Source organism: Hemitrygon akajei, chromosome 7 (assembly GCF_048418815.1).
Source record: "Hemitrygon akajei chromosome 7, sHemAka1.3, whole genome shotgun sequence".
In the NCBI taxonomy this organism is placed as follows: Eukaryota; Metazoa; Chordata; class Chondrichthyes; order Myliobatiformes; family Dasyatidae; genus Hemitrygon; species Hemitrygon akajei.
The window spans coordinates 27,780,417-27,801,942 of record NC_133130.1 but is presented as its reverse complement, the minus strand read 5'-3'; the positions used below and the strand labels follow the sequence as shown (position 1 = coordinate 27,801,942).

The following is a 21,526-nucleotide window of genomic DNA, read 5'->3' as shown; positions in this document are numbered from 1 at the left end:
CGCTTGATCCCAGCTGCCTCATCTTTAGTTTCTTGCCCAGAGCCTCAATATGCCTTCTCAGCCAGGGTTCCTACTCCTGCCAGGCTTGCCTTTTACTTCATCAGGAACCTGCCAGCACTGAACTCTCCCAGTTACATTTCTGAAAGCTGCTGTATAATCCCTGTAGAGTCAAGAAGGCCGATCTCTTTTCCTGGAGGGCAGAAGTGAATCGGATGAGTTTTTACCAAAAAACAGCTGGTCGCTTCATCTTACTGAAAAGTTTTTTTGTGTAGTTCCACATTTTAAAGGAATTGTTACTTGAGTTTAAATTTTCCCAGCTGCAGATGACACTTGAGTCTTGGGATCAACAATCTGAATTCTAGGAACTTGATCTCTGTATTATCATATTCTCAACTTGGCAGAAGTCTTTCAAGTTTTATGGCTGTGACTGTAAGGGGTGTGCAGATCATGTCTATCCACAAGTAAAGTGTGAGTTTCACACCGTGACACCTCTGAGAAGTGTTGCGAACACATCAACTACATGGCTTCTTAACTTGACTAAAGACTTGGCTCTTGTCAGTTGGGACAAATTCAAAGTTCAAAGTAAATTTATTATCTAAGTACAGGTATGTCACCATATACAATCCTGAGATTCATTTTTTGGGGGCATACTGAAAAAAAAATCATCACAGAATAATAACCACAATAGAATCAGTGAAAGACTGCACCAACTTGGACATTATTCCAATGTGAAAAAGGCAACAAACTGTGCAAATAAAACCAGAGTAATTTATAAAAATTTAAAAAAATAAATAAGCAATAAATATTGAGAGCATGAGATGCAGAGTCCTTGAAAGTGCGTCCACAGTTTATGGGAACATTTCAATGATGGGGCAAGTGAAGTTATCCCCTTTGGTTCAAGAGTCTGATGGTTGAGGGGTAATAACTGTTCCTGAACCTGGTGGTGGGATCCTGAGGGTCGTGCACCACCTTCCTGATGGCAACAGTGGGAAGAGAGCATGAGCTGGGTGATGGCGGGGTCCCTGGTGATGGATGTTGTTTTCTGGTGAATATGTGGATATATATGTGGAGATATATATACACACACACACTTCATGTGGATATGCTCTGTGGTGGAGAGGGCTTTACCTGTAATGAACTGAGACGAGAACAACCCAAAGAAAATTGACTTCATCTCATGGTGGCTAGCAAGCTACAATCCTCATCAAAGGGCCCATGACAGATCCAATCTCAGTGCTGATGAGTGTTAAGCAATTGCCCCACAACTCTTTCAATCTTTCTCACCATGGTGTTGCACTTCTCTAGTGAGCTGATCAGCAGGACTAATGGACTGTGCTTCAATCTGTGTCACATTCATTCCAGAGTCATGGTCACCCCAGCCTCCCTAGTTGAGATGTCGTGGGCAGATGATGCTTGCATCCATATGCATGCAGAGACCAAGTTCTAAATAATTTCTGATTTATTTATTAAAGCTTTAAGGATGAGGAACATTGGTGGTTCCTCTGTAGTAGAATTATACAAAAGTACAGCACAGAGAAAGGCCCAGAAATACCAAACCATTTAACCTGCCTACTCCCATTCACCTGCACAGCACTGTAGCCCTCCATATCCCCACCATCCAGGTAACAGTCCAAATGTCTCTTAAATGTTGAGAACGAGCTTGCATGCACTACTTGTGCTGGTAGCTCGTTGCACACTCTCACAGCCCTCTGAGTGAAGAAGTTCCCCTTAAACTTTCACTTTTCACCCTTAACCTATGACCTCTAGTTGTATTCCACCCAACCTTCGTGGAAAAAATCTGCTGGCATTTACCCTATCTATACCCCTCATAATTTTGTATCCCTCCATCAAATCTCTTCTGTCTTCTACGTTCCAAGGATGAAAGTTCTAACCTGTTCAATCTTTTGTTATAACTCATGGCCTTTAGACCCAGCAACATCCTTGTGGATTTTCTCGGTGCTCTTTCAACCTTCTTTCCTGTAGACTTCAGGAAGCTGCAGGCTGGCCACTCCCTACTGCACATCAACCACTGAGGAGAGAACGGGCACACCATGTTTCTTGGAGTGCAGATCACGGATGATCTCACCAGGTCCCTAAACACCACCTCTTTGGTTCAAGAAAGCATAGCAACATTTCCACTTCCTGAGGAGAGTGATGTGAGCGAGGCTTCCCACCCCGATTCTAACCGCTTTCCACTTTTGGAATTAGACAAGGGTTACGGAATGCAGAGCATGGAATTTTTCACCCTATCTGAGCAGTAATAACCAGACAGTATGTGCTACAGTTAGAAGTAGCTATGTAGGTGGTTTGGAGAGAAGGGTGGGTGGGTGTTCGGGCAAATCTGTGTGGAAGTATTATCACAGTGAGAGGAAGGTTAGTCTGTGGAAGATTATTAATCTTAGTAGGTGGGGACTTTCCATATGCGAGTTGGATGGGCCTCTTTGAGAACTTAATTGTTAATTTGTGGCAGAACTTTCATTGTAAAATGAAAGTAATTTGGAAAAAACCTTTTGTAAATACCGTATGGCAAATTTAAAAGCTGCACTTGCTTCCAGAAGAGAATGCAAAAATAAAAGTTACAGTGTAGAAGCAAAAATCAAGAGGCTTGATGTGTGTGTTACCTTGTGGTTGCTGTGAAGGAAAAATAATTCACATTCGCTCCTCTTACCATATCAAATGTCCACAGCTTCTGGCACCGACGCATGAACAGTCAATTTTGGAAATTAAGAAATTGTCATTAGTACAACCCTGTACTTTAATAGTTAAATAAAAATTGTGGCTTTTTACCTCCTTGATTCCCTGCCCCTGTCGACTATTTAATGGGACAGAATCTCCACCTTGGGTGCCACCCAGCGAATGAAAGAGAGGAAATCCATACCGTTCAGCCCACTGAGTCAGTGTGAACCTATTTCCACTTTGCCACTGGTGACCATCCTACTTGCTGAGGGTGGGGAAAACAAATAATTCCAGATTTGTGCGTTAATAGGAAGTAGCTGTCTCTTGAGTCCCTATTAGAATTGGACAGACTTACTGGGCAGTTTGTCAGTACCTCCAGTGATGCACCTGTATCAGTGGGGGATATATTCTCTTTACCAAATGGGATTTTCAAATAAGAGCAAACACAAGGAAGTCTGCAGATGCTGGAAATTGAAGCGACACACACAAAATGCTGGTGGAACGCAGCAGGCCAGGTAGCATCTATGGGAAGAAGCGCTGTTGACGTTTCAGGCCGAGACCCTTCATCAGGACGTCAAAGAAGAGTTGGGCATCATCGTACATGGGGAACCCCTGTTTTATATAGGGGAATCACAAGCACAGAGGTGAATGACCTGAGCTGACTGCGCAGAGTAGTTGTCATATTTCCCGTGGTACGTCAGTGGCCACTGTTCAATGTAAGGAGCTTTGATATCACGTAGGATCTATATGTATGTCGATCTTCCTATTCACCTGCTCTTTTGGTTTCATTCTATTTAATCTTTATTGTAATGCTTTGAGAATACTAGACAAATCCTTTTCAGCCATTTGATAGCATCTATAGTAGCGTGCAAAAGCTTGAAGCACATTTTTATAGCTAGGATGACAACTTTTTCACGGTACTGTATTTGTCAACGTGGAGCGAAGTGTGAGTTTGTAAATCTGGCGGGAGTTGAGGGTGTTGCGAATGGTGAGGGTGGAGCACCGCTGGAGGTGTGTGGAACAGGTGGCAGAGAAGGAGTGAAAGGGATGGGGGGGTGCAGGTGCAGACACAGTCAGCCCTCAAACACTAGGCAAGGTTGTTTAATTTCAAACAATCCTTTTATTGATCATTACAGAATGTCTTTCTGGTGCTTCCTGCTCCCTCCTCTTTCCCTTCCCTTTTTCCCCAACCATGATTCCCCTCTCACTGCCTCCTTCCCACTCTCAGTCCACAATAGAGACTCATGTCATCACTCCTATATGTCATGAAATTAGTTTTTTTGCAGTAGTAGTTCAGTACAATACGTAAAATTACTACAATCCTGTGAAAAAGTCCTGGGCACCCGAGCTATATGTTTGTGCTTTAGACTTTTGATAATGTCAATACAGTAGATAATGTCAATATGCAACCCAAAGGCTGTGGCTTCAAGTTCCTTTTCAGGCATGCACTTATCAATACTTATAACCCAATGCAGTGTGGAAGGAATGCTCCAATTTGTCCCTCAACCAACATTGGTTAAACAGGTGATCTTTTATTTATCGCGTCACTGGTGATTGGACAAATTTTTGTCTGTTTCCTTTCTTGTAACCTCGGTCACCTTAAAAATATTCCAGTGGTATTAAAGCACTTTAGAATGTCCTGTCATCTTGAAAGTTAATGCTTAAAAGAAAGACTTCCTATATTCCGGATTCTTTATGACATTTGCTACCTATCTGACAGAGGTAGTTTTAAAATTTGTTTTCAGTTAAGTCCTGCCAGAAAAATCCAAATCTTAATAAATGTTGGGCCCCAAGAGACATTTACTCATACTGCGTGGACTTCCATAGCATAACAATGATACCCTTTGAGCCCTTGTGTTTCTCTTTGCACTTTAAAAGAGTTTCAAAACTTCTCAATCAGAGCCACATCATTACTCTTTCAAGGAGCTAGCAGAGGTTTTGCCTCTCGATCAGTATTAATCTGATTCACTTTTGAAAGTAACTTGTTACATCTGCTTCCAAAAGCCTTTCAGGAAGTCCATGCTGGATAATGGAAACCGCTGCATTGTCTGTGGATGGGATGAAAAACTGCTTTTTGCTTTGAAAGAATTGAGCGGGAACATAGAAGTATTGGGGTAGAGCAGGTGTCTGCAGTGTTTTTCATACTACGTGCTCTGTTAGTCCTCTGAGGCTCTGTGGTTAGTTATGGTGATGTACCAGGTGTTACACAGTGAGTTGGTACTCGAGCAGCAATACATTGTTTGCTATCTTCTAGCTCTAAAGTTTCCTGTGTCAGACCACAGCGCTGGGTTGTTCAACACACCTCCCTAAGCTGCAGTTGGTTCTGTTTTTTCTCTGTAAAGTTTATTTGAATAAGGAAGTCATGTGATTGTGTAAATAATCAGTCGTGCCCAGTGAGATTTTGAAGTGTGTTTTCCCCCAAATAGATTATTGCAGGTTACTTAGTGTTTGTATTCACCTCAGCTGCTTAAAGTTTCAAGTTATATTTGAGGTACCCCATTAAAATGTATGTGTTGTTTTAAAGCCCTCCCACCCCTCTCAGTGTTCATGAAATATATTTCTTTTTGTGATCTTCAGTCCCAGTGCCGGACTTCGTAAGCCAAACACAGTTCTGTCTCTTCGATCTTGGGGAGCACTTGTCCAATCGGATCATATTTTCTGGGACATTTTGGTGGGGTGAGGAGGAAGAAGAGAAGCTTTTTTTATGACAACATTGTACCCACTGAAGTGGGTGACGTCCTTGTTTACCTGCAAGCAACACATTTCCACCATCGCAATCTACTCAGGGTTCAGAACTATAATTTCAGTTTTGATTTAAAGCAGTAATCGGGACCTTGCCTCACACTGGAGAAGATCAGTGCTCTGCCTTGGAAAATGGAGTGCCAAGACATTTGTTATACATGTTTGTGGGACTTTACGCAGTGAACAAACTTGGGTGACTTTATAGAAGTGAAGTCCATATGAGTAGAATGCAGTGAGTGTTACAATAATACTAATCAGAAGCACTACTGGTGAGGATCCTCTGTGGACTGCAGTGCAAAGACTGCAATTACTTTAACTCAGAAAATAAATGGTGAAAAAAAAAGGAATAATGTAGTATTAGTGGGTTGATGCGCTAATCGGAAATCGCTGATGAAGGGGGAAGAAGCTTCTCATGCTCTGTTGTGTAGTCATTAGGCGCCTCACTGGTGGTGGTAATGAGGGAAAGGCATGTCCTGGATGTCGAGGATCCTTCTTGAGGCACTTTCTTTTGAAGATGGTGGGAAGTATTGTGCCTGTGATGGAGCTGGTTGAGCTGACAAATGCGGCTGTCTTGCAGTCCTACGCATTGGAGGCTGCAGTGCTGTGATGCGCCCTGTCAGCATGCTCACGGGCAACTTCAGTGGTGTCATTAACCGAGAAGAAGCCAACGCAGTACTCGAAGTATATAATACCATCTGCCCGGGATAGAGGATATCTTTGCAAACCTTTTTGGTGGAAAGCACTTCAGTAAAGTGGACTGAGGCCTATGGACACATGGAGATGAAGAGAAGTCCAAAGTGTTTCTTACCACATACACTCACAAAGGGCTTTATTGTTATAATAGGCTTATTTTTGTTGTAGCTTCTGCACCTACACTCTGGCAGAAAGCTATGGACCAGATCTGCAAGGATGTCCAGACTCTATGATATCTGGATGTCATTGTTGTTACCAGGAGGGATGATAGGAAACATCTCCAAGTTCTCAAGACATTGTTAAAATGATTAGAAAATTATTGGCTCAGGGCATGGTTGTGGAGGATTTTGGCCAACTAGGTTCGGTAAATAACCTTTGCAAGACTATAGAATTGTGTGCCTGTATTTCTTAATGCCTGGATCAGTAGAAAATCGTGGTGCTGCCCTCTACACAGCAAGGTTGTCTTTAGTGTTACCCTTTAGCCTACTGCTGTAGATAGAAGATTATGTGAGTTGCCCTCTGCTGTACACCATGAGGCTATGTGACTTAGGTGTTTTTCCCTCTTGTTTGCTTCGAACAATACCAAATATGGAAATGTTGAACAAACCGTACCCGTTAGAATCAACTATAAAGAGGATATGTGTACTTATGTGCAGAGTCAGAGGGACGGCTCTCCGTGTCACGTAAATAAAGAGTCTCCTAACGAATACCTGGGACTGAGTCTTGTGTGGAAAAGGAAATTCCCTAACCATGATGCAACAAGTATGAATTCTTTAAACCAAGCATCACTTACTGTGGTCACACCTTTGACGCACAAGGATTACACAAGTGTACTGAGAAAATGCAGGCGATGGTGGATTCCTCAAGGACAAAGGGACTTGTCATATTTGAGGTTTTTAGGATTTGTCCATTGCTCTAACAGGTTCCTGCCGAACAGTGCAACATCCTTTGAATTTATTACTACAGGTCGGAAAGAAATGGCAACGGACGAAGCAGCGTGAGGTGGCTTGCAAAAAGGCAAAGGAGATGGTGGAGTCAGACACTGTACTCATACATTGCGGTCCACATCGTCCAGTGAAGCTTGCCTGTGATGCATTACCTTATGATATAGGTGCAGTCATGCCCCATGTTATGAGTGATGGTAAAGAACACCCCATAGCATCACTTTCAATTACTGCTGCAGAGAGAAGTTATGCACAGATTGACAGGGAGACCTTGAGTCTGGTTTGGAGTTTAAAATGTTTCAACCACTATTTGTATGGGATAGAATTGATCATCAATCACTAGTGTCGGTTTTCAATTCACAGAAGGTTGTTCCACGAACAGCAACAGCACCAATGCAGAGATTTGCTCTGTTTCTTGGAGGACACCTTTAGAAGATCAGTTTAATCATGGAAATGAAGATCGATTGTCTTGTTTACCCTTGGGGGAAAAAGTAAATACCTGAAAATTTTGCAGAAGAGGACACTCCTCTTGACATTAGAACAACCCCTAATGCAGATCGAAAGTCAGCCAATCTTGGCAGAGATGATCCAAAGGGAAAGCAGAAAAGACAGCACACTGTCTCAGGTTTACATGGCAACACCCAATGGCTGGAATGTGCAGGAGAATTCCCAGTTCCCCCATCTTTACCAGCAACAGAACGAACTTGCCCTTGAGGGAGGTTACCTTAACTGAACTGAGAGCTAAAGTGTTGGAGGAGCTGCATGCCAATCATCTAGGTGTGGTCGAAATGATAGTGTTGGTTCAAAGCTTTGTCTGGTGGCCTGAGGTAGATTAGCAGGATGAGTAGCTTGCCAGGAGCTGTTCAGGATGCCAACACATCTGGAAGAAAGGTGTTCAGAGTTGTCAGAACCACTTCCTGCTGTCCCTGTGTCAACTCCTACAGCCACCACAGAGGAGGCGCCAGAACCTGAGATGGCTTCACATCCACAATGCTCACATGCCAGGGTGATCTCTCTTGTCAGGAAAGGCGTTATCCCACAAGAGTGAGAAATCTTCCATGTCGATTAAATTGAATGGGACAATTTAAAATGTACTATGTTGTGGATGTCTGTATAGTAGTTGTATTATATAATATACTGTGATGCATTCTATATTGAGTTAGAGTTCATAACTAAGGGGTGTTATGTATTTAATATTCAAGTAGTATTGTAAATGTATTGTTTGATTAAGCATTCTTTGTTGTTTTCATAATTCATTACAGGTTATATGTAAAAGTATGTAAATGGCATACATCATTATGCCACTTTGTCATATGCATGTGTCTCGCTAAAAGTAGAACTAAGAACGTACATGAGTTATTCCCAGCTCCTTATTTTCCTTCTGATTAGTTTTATGTTTGGGAGTGACAAAACACAACATTCTGCATTGCATATCTCTAGAAGTTTGTAGGAGTCCTTGGTGGCAGACTTAATCTCCTTGCATCGGTGTCTTGGGCCCAGGGAAGACCTACTGAGATGTTGGCACCCAGGAGCTTAGAACTGCTCACCTTTTGCACTTCTACGTGAGGACTGGTGTGTCCTCTCCCAAATTCCCCTTCCTGAAGTCCACAGTCAATTTGTTGGTCTTGCTGGTGTTGAGAGCAAGGTTGAATTCCATAAATCCTTAAATTATACCAAATTATTCTTAACTACAAAGCTATGACAATGTGGTAGTAATTTTGTGTCTTTGTTCTGTCTGCAGAGATTCTTTCTGACATTCAGCGGAAAGAATCATGTCAAGGGCTTTGATAAAAGCCCCAGTAAAAACAAAGATGGGTTAGAGCATCTGAAGGTATAATTTTACATTGAGAGAAAGAGGTTGCCAGAAATACTTAAGTATCTTGGCTATGATTTTAAAGGCCGATACTAGTGGCATTCTCGAAGGATGTGCAAAGGAAGTGGAAAGAAAAGTACTGAAGATAAATATAGATAAGTTTTTATTTCCAAGGTAATGGGTTTAAAATTAGAAAAATCAACAGACCCAAATGGTACATGGCCCAGAATACTGACAGAGCTTGAGGAGGTGATTGCAAAGGCAAGCTATAATTTTCAATGTGAATCTCAGGGAAGTGGAACTGTGCCATCGTATTGCAAACTGCCAAATTCTTTAGCCCTGTTTGAGAGAGGCTGGGCAAAGTCAGGAAAACAGGCCATTAACTTGAATGGAAAACTTCAAATTAAAATTTGTAGTCTGCAGGTGTTGATACTGTGAACTTGTCGTAGATGAAATCAGTGAACAATTTGTAATGTGGTGTATTCATAAAAATAGCATTTATTTTAGTAAATTGAAGACATGTGGTAATGGACATCAATTATTTCAGTAAAAAGATCAGATGTCATCTATGTATCCTACATTCAAAACTTTCCACTCATATTAACTATAGCCCTGTGGCTGGAAGGCAATCAGAGGACAGAAATGCAAGACTGCGTATAGATGATACTGTTCTAGGCAGATATGAACTGTGACTTGTTTTGACTAATGGCTTGAATATGGTGAATTATCCTTATTCATGGCAAATTAGATGCTGTATACAACCAGGTGAAACAGAGCAGATAGGGGAAATATGGATACAGTTCATGCAAATAATGAAAAGACGTCTCCTTGTTGCTGCTGACTTGGGCAGCACTTTGGGCTCAGTGATGACTCACTTTGACTCTGGTCCAGTGTGTTCTGAGCTTAAGAGATATGAGAAGGATGCACAGTCTGCTCAACAAGGAAACTGGATAGGTGAATTGTCTGAGACAATGTACTCTCCTGCCACTATTTATGGATGGCCTCTGTGTGCTCCTTACAATAGTGGAGAAATGTCACCGATCATAAACAAGAGATTCTGCAGATGATGCAAATCCAAAGCACACACACACACAAAATGCTGGAGGACCTCAGCATGTCAGGCAGCATCCATGGAAAAAAAATAAACAATCGACATTTCGGGCCGAGATCCTTCTTGAGAACTGGAAAGGAAGGGAGAAGATGCCAGAATAAAAAGGTGGAGGTAGGGGGAAGAAGGATAGCTCGAAGGTGATAGGAGGAAAGGTAAACAGTTGGAGAAGAAGGAATCTGGTAGAAGAGGAGAGTGGACCATTGGAGAAAGTGAAGGAGAAGAGGTTCGGGGGAGGTGATAAGCAGGTGAGAAGAGATAAGAGGCCAGAGTGAGGAATAGAAAAAGAGGATGGGGGATGATTTTTTTTTACTGGACGGTGAAATCAATATTCATGCCATCAGGTTGGAGGCTACCCAGATGGATTATCAGGTGTTGCACCTCCACCCTGGGGTTGGATTCATCGTAAGAAAAGAGGAAGCTGTGGTCCAATATGTCGGAATGGGAATTGGAATTAAAATGTTTGGCCATTGGGAAGTTCTGCTTTTGGTGGGTGGAGCGGAAGTGATCAATGAAACAGCCCACTCTACATTGGCATTACTCAGCAATGTAGAGGAGACTGGAATGGAAGCACTGGACACAGTCGACTACCCCAGTAGATTTGCTGGTGAGGTGTTGCCTCACCTGAAAGGACTGCGCTGTCTTCACACAATCCTTCAGATGCACGGGTAGGATGGGTGATGTCCTCTCCCAGGCCAGCATCCCGGACCAAGGTTTTCAGATTAATTATAGCTGGAAACTTGAAGTAGTTTCAACATAAGCAAAAAATATAAGGAGCGGAATATGTAGTTTGTAGCAATAAACCAGCACAGTTTGGGCATCTTGTATGGTACACAAGTAGACCCTTCAGCTGCACTCATCTGTGCCAACCAAGATGCCAATCTCTGCTATTCCCATTTTCCTGAATTTGGCCCATGTTGCTCTCTACCCTTCCTGTCCAGGTACTTTTTAATTGATGTTATTGTACTTGACTCTGCTACTACCTCTGGCAGTTTGACAAATACCTAACACCCTCTGTGTACAAAACTGTCCCTTCATTCTCCTGTAAGTATTTCCTCTCACCTTAAACCTGAGCCCTCTAGTTTTACACTTTTCTGTCCCAGGAGAAAGCCTCATGATTTTATAATCCTCTCAGGTCATCCTCAGTCTCCTAAATTCCAGTAAGAACCATCCCAGCCTATCCAATCTCACTTTGCCATTCCAGTCCTGGTGAATCTCCTTTGAATTTGTTTTGGTGCAACCACCATGCAGATAATATTCCAAGTGTGGTCTAATGAACGAGGAGTGCATGGTTGTGTAGTGGTTAGCACAACGCTTTACAGTACCAGCGACCTTGGCAGATCTCTTCGGCTTTCGTTTTGGTGCAGACTATTATCTAAATGGGGAGAAAATTCAAGCATCAGAGGTGCAAAGGGACTTAGGAGTCCTTGTGCAAGACTCCCGAAAGGTTAGCTCACAGGTTGAGTCTGTGGTGAAGAAGGAAGATGCAATGTTGGCATTTATTTCAAGTGGAATAGAATATAAAAACAAGGAGATAATGCTGAAACTTTATAACACATTTGTCATCTGATGGAGCTATCCAGAACTAGAGGGCACAGCCTCAAAATTGAGGGGCAACCTTTTCGAACTGAAGTGAGGAGGATTTTTTTAAGACGAAGAGTGGTGAATCTGTGGAATGCTCTGCCATAGACTGCAAGTGAGAATTCCGTGGGTCTATTTAGAGCGTAAGTTGATAGATTCCATATCGGTCGGGGCATCAATGGATATGGTGAGAGGGCAGGTGTATGGGGTTGAGTGGGTCCCAGGATCAGCCATGATAGAATGCAGCGTGGAGTCGATGGGCTGAATGGCCTAATACTGCTTCTATGTCTTGTGGACTTTGTACATTCTCCCTGTTACCACGTGGGTTTCCTCCGGATACTCTGGTTTCCTCCCATCATCTAAAGATATACCAGTTGGTATGTTAGTTGGTCATTGTGAATTTTCCTGTGATTAGGCTAGGATTAAATTGGGGGATTGTTGGCCAGCGTAGCTCAAAGGGCCGGAAAGGCTTCTTTAGCACTAAATCTCAATAAATGGTAGATAAAGCGACGTGATGTTCCAAATCTTATACTCAATGTTTTTCCTCTGAATTCAAGCAACGTAAATGTCTTCTATACTATCCCATCGACCTGTGCCACCTTTTTCAGGCAGTTGTAAATGTGCACCCCAAGGTCCCCCAGTTCATCATTGCTTCTGATATTCCTATTGTTTACTGTATATGCCCGACCAGAATTAGACAATGTCAGATGCATTGCTTGGATTAAATTTCATCTCCTACTGCTCCACCCAATTTTCCAGTTGATCTATGTTTTTCTGTATCCTTGGGCAATCATCCCTCATATCTACAGCTCCACCAATCTTCCTGTCATTAGCTGATTTAGTAATCAGACACAGACATTATCATCCAAGCCACAGAGAGAGAGCCCTTCACTGCTACCTTCATAAGCCAGTTGATGATCCAGCCTCTGTGTCTTTGTGCCAGACAGCAAAATTCCATCACGTGCTTTTCTTTTGGTTTATTATTGTCACATGTCCCAACATACAGTGAAAAGCTCGTCATGCATACAGATCAAATCATTGCATGGTGCATTGAACTCGAATAAGGCAAAGCAATACCAATGCAGAATTAAGTGTAAAAGCTACCCAAAAAAGTGCAGTGTCAGTGAACAAAGTGCAAAATCATGATGAGGTAGATTGTGAGGCAAGGAATCATTCTTATTGTACAAGAGGTCCATTCAAGAGTCTGATAGCAGTGGGATAGAATAGAGTAGAACGTTATTGTCATTTCTCAAAACAACAAGATTGCAGTGCTATTCCAGTCCATGCAAAATAGATATTTACAGTGCATGTGGTGTGCATATGGCCTTTTTTTCAAAGAATCCCATATTTACATGCAGCAAGTGACTTCCAGAGCCTGTCGCACTCCAAGGCCATTGGCAAGCCAGGTTGTAGTCTTATTCAGCAGTCCTCAGGAAGAAGCTGTTCTAAGGTGTTTCTGTATCTCTCACCAGATGACAAGAGATTGAATAGACAGTGTCTGGGATGGGATGGGTCTTTAATAATTTTACGAGCACACTATAGGCATCCAGAGTTGTAGTTTATCTCCAGGTCCAGTAGAAGCTGTCCTTGAACCTGACAATATGTGCTTTCAGGATTTTGTATCTTCTGCCCGATGGGAGAAGAGAGAATGTCCAAAATGAACAACATCTTTGACTATGTTGGTTGCTTTTTGGAGGCACTGAGGAGGTTGACAGGGTCTGTAAAGTTGCGGATAGTTCCTGTGATGTGCTGAGCTGCATCTCTAACACGCTGCCGTTCGCTGCAGTCACACGCAGAGCAGTTGCCATACCAAGTCATTATACATCCAGACAGAATACTTCCTGTGGTGCATCGTAACAAATGGGTTAAAGTCATCGGGGACATGCTGAATTTCTTTAGCCTCCTGAGCTTTCTTGTGACATTAAAGTGGTTGGACCAGGGCAGGTTATTGACAATGTTCACACTTGAGGTATTTGAAGCTATCAACCCTCTCAACCTCAGCAGCACTGATGTAGACAGACAGGAGCGTGTGCAGTGATTCCTTCCTGAAGTCAACCACTAATTCTACTGTTTTATTGACATTGAGTGAAAGGTTATTGTCACGACACCATGTTACTAAGCTCTCTAGCTACCTTTCTGTTCTCTGAGTCATCATTGTGTGAAATCCAGAGATCTATGCACAATACCTCGCACTCAATCTTTTGTCTGCTGAAAGATCACATGATTAGCAAGTGAAATCAGCCGGATCACTGGAAAGAGCTGAGTGAAGGAAGAACTAAGGGAGATGGTGAAGGGGCTGTGGGAGCATTGGAAGTTGTTATTCTCACTTGGCAGCTGAACTGCAACCTGGACAGCGAGAGAAACTGCTTCACTGGCAAGGTGAAAAATGGAAATGTAGCTTCTATCATCCAGGAGTTAACCTGAAAAAGGATAAAGAAGTTTGGAGCATAAAATGTTCATCCGATGAAATGTCAGATGATAGCCTTGCATCAACATATTTACAACGTGTAGACATTATACCAGATTTATTGCTAAAGAGATTCCACCATCTTGGGCTGGCACAGGAATGTTGCTCTGCAGTACCACTGACTCGGATTCAATTCCCGCTGCTGTCCGTAAGGAGCTTGTGTGTTCTCCCCGCAACCAATGCCGTTTTCTTCCGGGTGCTCTGGTTTCCTCCCACATCCAAAAGATGTGCAAGTTTGCAGGTTGATTGTCACATGGGTGCAATTGGGTTTCCGTGGATGCTGCCTGACGTGCTGAGTTCCTCCAGTATATTTTCCTTAGAAACCTCAGTCCTGTTTATGCACAGCTGCCAAAGCTGAGCAGGCATGGCACAGCTCTTTTTGGGTAATAGATTGTCCACTTAGCTGCCCTTGACTGTTCTGCAGGAGCCTCTCAATATCCTGTGTCCTCTGTATTGGCAGCTAACCGCTGGAAGGAAGGTCCGTGGTGCAATCGTGGTATTGAGACTGAATGAAAACAGGGTTTTGTTGGCAGAAGTCATTCCCCGATCTGACCATTGGATTGGCTGGTTGCTTTATGGCTAACGTTAAGCTGCATTTCACTGTATACTTTTGAGCTCTCTAGTCACTGCAGGATTTCTTTAAATGTTTAGCTGCTAACAAGCTCAGTTTTCTGTCGTGTGGCATAGTTAATGTAATTAGTAGTCCTCAGTGCCCTTGTTCAAGGCTGTGTTCAAGGAAACATAGTGTTCTATTTCTGGTACTTGTACCGATGCCACTGATTTGATTTGAAATGAGTCCTTGCATCTGGAGGAGCTGAATTGTCACTGAGCCAGAGGTAGGGGCTGGACCATTGGAGCAGGAGCTTGAATGAGATGCAGGTAATGCTGGAGACCGGGGTAATGGAGCAAGTCAGTGGATGGATTTGCATGCTGACAGATTGGACATATACATTATTTCTGACTGGGGTATGTGGTATCACGGGACACCAGAGGAGGCTTAAGTTTATTGATGGTGCATTGAGGGTGGGGATACAGCAGTTGTTGGGCAGGATCTGAAAATCCATGATGATAATACATTGAAAAACCAAGGCTGAATTTTGACCTTACTATCCCTATTGAGAATTGGGATAAAATTCTTCAATTAGTTAATACATCATCTATATGTGCTAAACATTCATTAATACAGTTTAAGGTTGTGCATAGGGCTCATATGTCCAAGGATAAATTGGCTCATTTTTATTCCTATATAAATCCTATTTGTGACAGATGTCATTTTGAGATAGCGTCTTTAACTCATATGTTCTGGTCGTGTCCGCTTTTGAAAAAATATTGGAAAGACATTTTTGATATTATTTCTACGGTATTGAACATTGATTTACAACCTCATCCTATTACTGCAATTTTTGGTTTACCAATGATGGACTCACTCCATTTATCCTCTTCTGCTTGTCAAATGATTTCATTTCTTACATTAATGGTGGAAGATCTATTTTGTTGAATTGGAAAGAAATTAACCCTCCTACCGTATTTCATTGGTTTTCCCAAACTATGTTATGTCTAAATTTAGAAAAAATTAGAAGTGTTGTATTTGATACTTCTATTAAATTTGAAAAGATATGGAGACCATTTATTCAATATTTTCATATGATGTAATATGACCCTGTTCCAAGCCTATTTGTTTTTCCAGTTTCGATTTTATATATGTTGAGAGGATCGGAGTTGACGACACTGATGATTTTGTATTTTTGTTAGATATTATAAACAGCCCTTTTTTTCATTTTTTCTTTTTCTCTTTTTCTTTTTTCGTTTTTTTCCTTATTAGTTATTAGATTATTAGCATAATTTTTTTTGCATAATTTTTTTTCTTTTTTTCTCTTTTTAAAAAAATATATATTATGATATACCTAGGTTTGCCTTGTTTATTTGTTACTTGTATCATCCATGATTTGGGAATACTTATTTATACTGTATGTGTTGCCTTTATGGCATTTGTTTAGTTATAATATTTTCGCTTTAGTAATTCGTTTGTTAGCATTTTTTAGTTAAAGTTAGGATAGTTTAAAGTAAATTCGTTGTCTGTGATATATCGCGGCATGCGATGACGTCACATCTGGTCTCGCCACGTCTTGTGGGAAAGTACCGGTTTGGAGAAACGGGAAGAGGGGGCTCACATGTGCAAGATCAGCGCAAGAAAAGTTGTCTTTCTACGCATTAGAAACATAGTGAAGCAACGCCGTAAGTTCACGAGATAATCGATGTGTTGAATTAAAATGTTAATGCTGATTCTGTTAAAAGTAATGATGGTTGATAAGGTTTATGTTTTCGTTAGTTAAAGAGTTGCGGATAGTTTGTGTTGAAGTGTATTTAAAGCAGTCAATGGCATAGGTAGATTCCGACTGTATGCTGCATTTTAATGTAATGTAGTTGTTGTAGTTTACTTTTGCAAGTATTTACGATGTAAATGTGATATCAAGAAGGAAACAAATACTGTACAAATTTTGTATTGTTTTATCAACAGTTTTCACCATACGTTAATGTGGAAGAGTGAACAGTAAACGGTTAATCTTACTGCGATCCTGTTTTCATTGACTATGGTTTACCTCTGTGTTTAGTTCAGAGTTCTCTTACACCTGAGCGAGAACACTACACTGTAACTATTGCTTATGTATTCTTTCATGTTCAGTTGAAATGTGTATGTTTGTAATCCCATTATCTATGTATCAATTTTATTTTGTTGATATTAATAATAATAATAAAAAGATTGAAAAAGAAAGAAAGAATTTTGTACTCACAGCCAGCTCTACCGATTACAGATTCTGTGCTATCATGTGTAAATTAACACATTTTGAAAATGACAAAGAAGCACTTGTGCAATTAGCCTTTGCATTCGGCACATCGTTCTCCGCAACTTCCTCCATCTTCAACAGGATCCTCGCACCAAACACATCTCTACCTGCCTCCCATTCTCTGCCTTCTGCAGGGATCACACCCTGGATGATTCCCTTGTCGATTTGTCCGTCCCTCAGTAATCTCCGTCCTGCCATTTATCACTACAAATGGCCAAAGTGCTGTATCTGCCCATTCACTTCCTCCCTAACCTCCATTCAGCCCCTCCAACTGAGGTAAGATTTCACTTGTTGGGGTCATCTATTGTGTTTGGTGCTCTCGATGTGGCCTCCTCCACATGGGTGAGACCCAAAGTAAATCAGGGAACTGTTTTGTTGAGCATGTCTGCTTGATCTATAAAGAGTGGGATTTTCCAGTTGGCAATCAATTCCATTCCTATCCCTGTTCTGACATTGTCGGTCCCTGGTCTTCTCTTGTGCCATGATGAGGCCACACTCGGGTTCCATCTGGGTACCTCCGACCTGATGGCATGGACATTAATTTCTCCAACTTCCAGTAATTTTTTTTTCCCTTCTCCTTTCCCGGGTCTCCATTTCTGGCCTCTTACCTCTTCTCCTCACCTACCTCTTAACTGACCCGGGTGGCCCACCTCCTTCCCTTTCTGCTGTGATCCACTCTCCTCTCCTGTCAGATTCCTTCTTCTCCAGCCCTTTACCTTTTCCACTTACCACCTCCCAGCTTCTTTCTTCATCACCCACCTGGCTTCACCTATCACTTTCTAGCTTTTCCTTCTCCCTCACCCCCTTCCCCGCCTGCTTATTCTAGCATCTTCCGCCTTTTTTTCCAACCACGATGGAGGGTCTCGACCCAAAACATCAACTGTAGATGCTGCCTGACCTGCTGAGCTCCCCCAGCATTTTGTGTTGTTGACATTTGAAATACCTAGGTAACCTGGGCAAAGAGCTGCACAGTGGGATTCTAAAGTTCGCTTGGTTTAGTCACAATAGTCTGAATAGACTCCTTCTGTGTTTAAATTGCTGGTAATGAATATTTGTGGTTCACCCCAGCTTTTCAATTTTGGGTTTTCCAGCTGTCCATTTCAAGAGATCTTTTATTAGGTAGTGGATTGTGCCATGAGCAATGTTTATGTTGAAACTGTGCATGTTAGCAGCACTGGTTACTGTTTGGTTACTGTGCAGTTGTGTGTGTGGTTACGAGGTTGGTTAATCAGTGATTTGTTTACCTTTGTTTACCCATTCTTCCAATATTCCAGTTCTTTTATTTAATATTTCAATGTCATGGGCGACTTCCGGTAAGATGGCGATTGCTTAGCTGCTCCGAACTTTTGTTCCGTTACTGTCGCTATCTTTGCACCAAATGTCTCCATTTTATAAAGCTTAGATAGGAATTATTTCGGTATCTCTTACTTGCCTGTGAATATATCTAACCTACAATGTCTAGCAAGAGCTCTAAATCCGGGAGAAAAGAAACTACGACTTCGTCGGGCATGACGATGGAGGCGCTTGCAAATCTCCGAGACGAAATCTTAAAGCAAATTAAAACCGCTTTCAAACAGTTAGAAGACAAACTGGATCGGATCAACGATAAAGTGGACAAACATGCTGAACACTTATCTCGCATCGATTCGACTTCTGAAGCTTTAGAAAGTCGGGTTCGATACTTGGAGACTCTCTGTTCCAGCTTAGAGGAAAAATCTAATATTTCAATGTCATTATGTCTGATAACTGGTAACTAAATATACTGTTTTTATCTTGTTTCTTGGTGGTTTGTGAAGCAGAAAAGCAGTTGAGAAGAGATTGGTTGATAGTTACTTTTCCTTTGATTTACTGAGATGCAGTGCTGAATAGGCCCTTTTGGCCCTTCAAGCTGTGCCGCCTAGCAACCCGAGCCTAGAATGACCAAGTAACCTACCAGTATCTTTGGACTGAGGGAGGAAACCCTCGTGGTCACCGGGAGAACATACAAACTCCTCACAGACAGTGGCAGGAATTGAACCCGATTGTACAGTACAGCATTGTGCGAATCACTGTGGTACCATAACGTCTTTCTCTCTTGCAAGTATTTGAAAGTATTTCTTATAATGGGGCTAATAATCCACTTCATGGCTTCCACCATGTTAAATGAGTGGCTTATAGGTATAGCAATTAATACTGCTGCCTCTCTGCTCCTGTGGCCAGGATTGATCCTGACCGTGTGTGCTGGCTGTGAGGAGTTTGCACCTTCTACCTGTAACCATATTGATTCTCCAGTTTCCTTCCGTATCTCAATGCTGTACCATCAGGGTACAGTACAGTTCCCCTGAGCGAAGGTGAGTGGGAGCAGAAGCAGGGGAGTTGATGGCATGAGAGACAGGGTGAATATATGACAAGGAAATATTTGAGAAATGGACTTGTATGGACTCAGTTGGTGGAATAATCTCCTGTGTCATAAGAAAATATGAGATTATTGAGAAACTTTAATTCTTCTTTTCTGAAGCATCAGAGGCTGAGGGGAGGCCTGTGTATTTAGTCCCCTGCGCTATGTGCTTTACACTTACGACTGTGTGGTTAAGCGCAGCTCCAACCCCGTATTCAGGTTTGCTGATGATACCCCTGTTGTGGGCTGAATCAAAGGTGAATCAGTGTACAGGAGGCAGCTTGAAAATCTGGCTGAGTGGTATCATACCAACAACTTCCTCACTCAGTGCCAGCAAGACCAAGATTATAAACCTCAGGAGAGGGAAACTAGAGGTCCACGAGCCAGTCCTCATTGGAGGATCCGAGGTAGAAATTCCTGGCTGTTACTATTTCAGAGGACGTGTCCTGGGCCTTGATATGAGGAGAGCACGGCAGCACCTCTACTTCCTTTGGAGTTTGCGGAGATTTGGCATGACATCTAAAACTTTGGCAAGCTTCTGTTGATGTGTCGTGGAGAGTATATACGGACTGGCTGCATCGGTACCTGGTATGCAAACACCAATGCCTTTGAATGGAAAATCCTCCAAAAGGTAGTGGATTCAGACAAAGCCCTCCCAATGAAAGCCTGTCGAAGGAAAGCTACACCCATCATTAGGAATCCCCAGCTGTGCTCCGCTGGGCGTGCTCTCTTCTCGCTGCTGGTATGGGAGCCTCAGGACTCGCACCACCAGGCTGAAGAATAGTTACGTGCCCTCAACCGTCAGGCTCTTGAACAAAAGGGGATAACTACACTCAACTTCACTTGTCCCATTATTGAAATGTTTCTACAGCCATTGATCTCATTTTAAGGACTCTTTATCTTATGTCCTCATTACTCATTGCCATTTATTTATGTTTGCATTTGCACAGTTTGTTGTCTTGTTGATCTTTCATTGATCCTGTTATAGTAATTATTCTATAGATTGAGTATGCCCGCAAGAAAATGAATCTCAGAATTGTATATGGTGACAAATATGTACTTTGGTAATAAACTTCACTTTGAACTTTAATAAAGTTTATATATCTATGCGAGATATGGATGGGGTGGACGGGCAGAATCTTTTCCCCAGGGTTGAAATGTTAAATACTACAGGAGATGCATTCAAGGGGAGCAGGGGAATGTTTAATGGAGGCAAGATTTTCACAAAGATAGCAAAAGGTCCCTCGAGTGGGCTGCCAGGGTAGATACAATGGAGGCATGGAGCATAGAGGAGTACAACACAGGAACAGGCCATTCAGCCCACAATGTTGTGCTGAACCAGCTAAAAAGCAAATCGAAAAGTTATCCAAACACTAATCCCTCCTGCCTATACCATTTCCATATCCCTCCATTTTCCTTACGACTATGTGCCTATCCAAAGCTCACTTAAAAGCTTCTAATGTATTTGCCATACCAGGTAGCGCATTCCAGGCATCCGTGACTCTGAGCAACAAAACTTAACGCTCACATCCCCCTTGAACCACCGCCTCTCACCTTCAACGCATCTCCTTTTGCAGGCATTTTAAGAGGCCGTTGGATGCATGAACATTCAAGGAATGGAAGGATGTAGATTATGTGCAGGCAGAGGAGATTCGGTGTAATTTAGTATCCTGTTCAGCACAGACATCTCAGTTCATCAGAGTCCTGTTGCTGTGCTGAACCATTTTCTATGTAGGGCTAACCTGATACAAAGTGAGGAATACACTTGATTACAAATTGTTAAAGGGCCAGATGTTGCTAATTTAGTTTTACAAAAGTACATATTGTGATTGAAAATGAAGTTGAAATGTATTTTAGTAGTGAAAGGCATTAATACAGAAGGATTAATTATCTCTTACTTTTTTACCAGCACTAGCTACTGTTGAAGATTTCCAGATCCGACCGCACACTCTTTATGTACACTCCTATAAAGCTCCAACCTTCTGTGACTACTGTGGAGAGATGCTGTGGGGATTAGTACGTCAAGGCTTAAAATGCGAAGGTGAGAGTCCATTTATACAATATTTCACAGAAGCTACTTGTAAGTACATAATAATGTCTCATCTCATATGTAAAAGTCTAAATTTGACACTCAGCAGGAGTGCATCTCCCCAGTGCTAAATGCTTCCTCCCTTGCGAAGGAAGAAGGTTGTGTTCAGATGCTGTCGTAGTTCACCCTGAGCTGAGACGGAGATAGGACCTCTGAACGTATAAAAGAATTCTCTGATTTGCTGATCCAT

General features: G+C 42.1%; 1 protein-coding gene across 1 annotated transcript in view; it reads left to right on the top strand.

The window, feature by feature from the left end:
- Nucleotides 1–21,526, top strand: part of prkd3 (protein kinase D3) — a 363,813-nt gene that overhangs the window by 190,280 nt on the left and 152,007 nt on the right. The window contains exon 5 of the mRNA XM_073050552.1: nt 21,157–21,288. Coding sequence (XP_072906653.1) covers nt 21,157–21,288 — 132 coding nt within the window. The remainder of the gene's footprint in view (nt 1–21,156; nt 21,289–21,526) is intronic.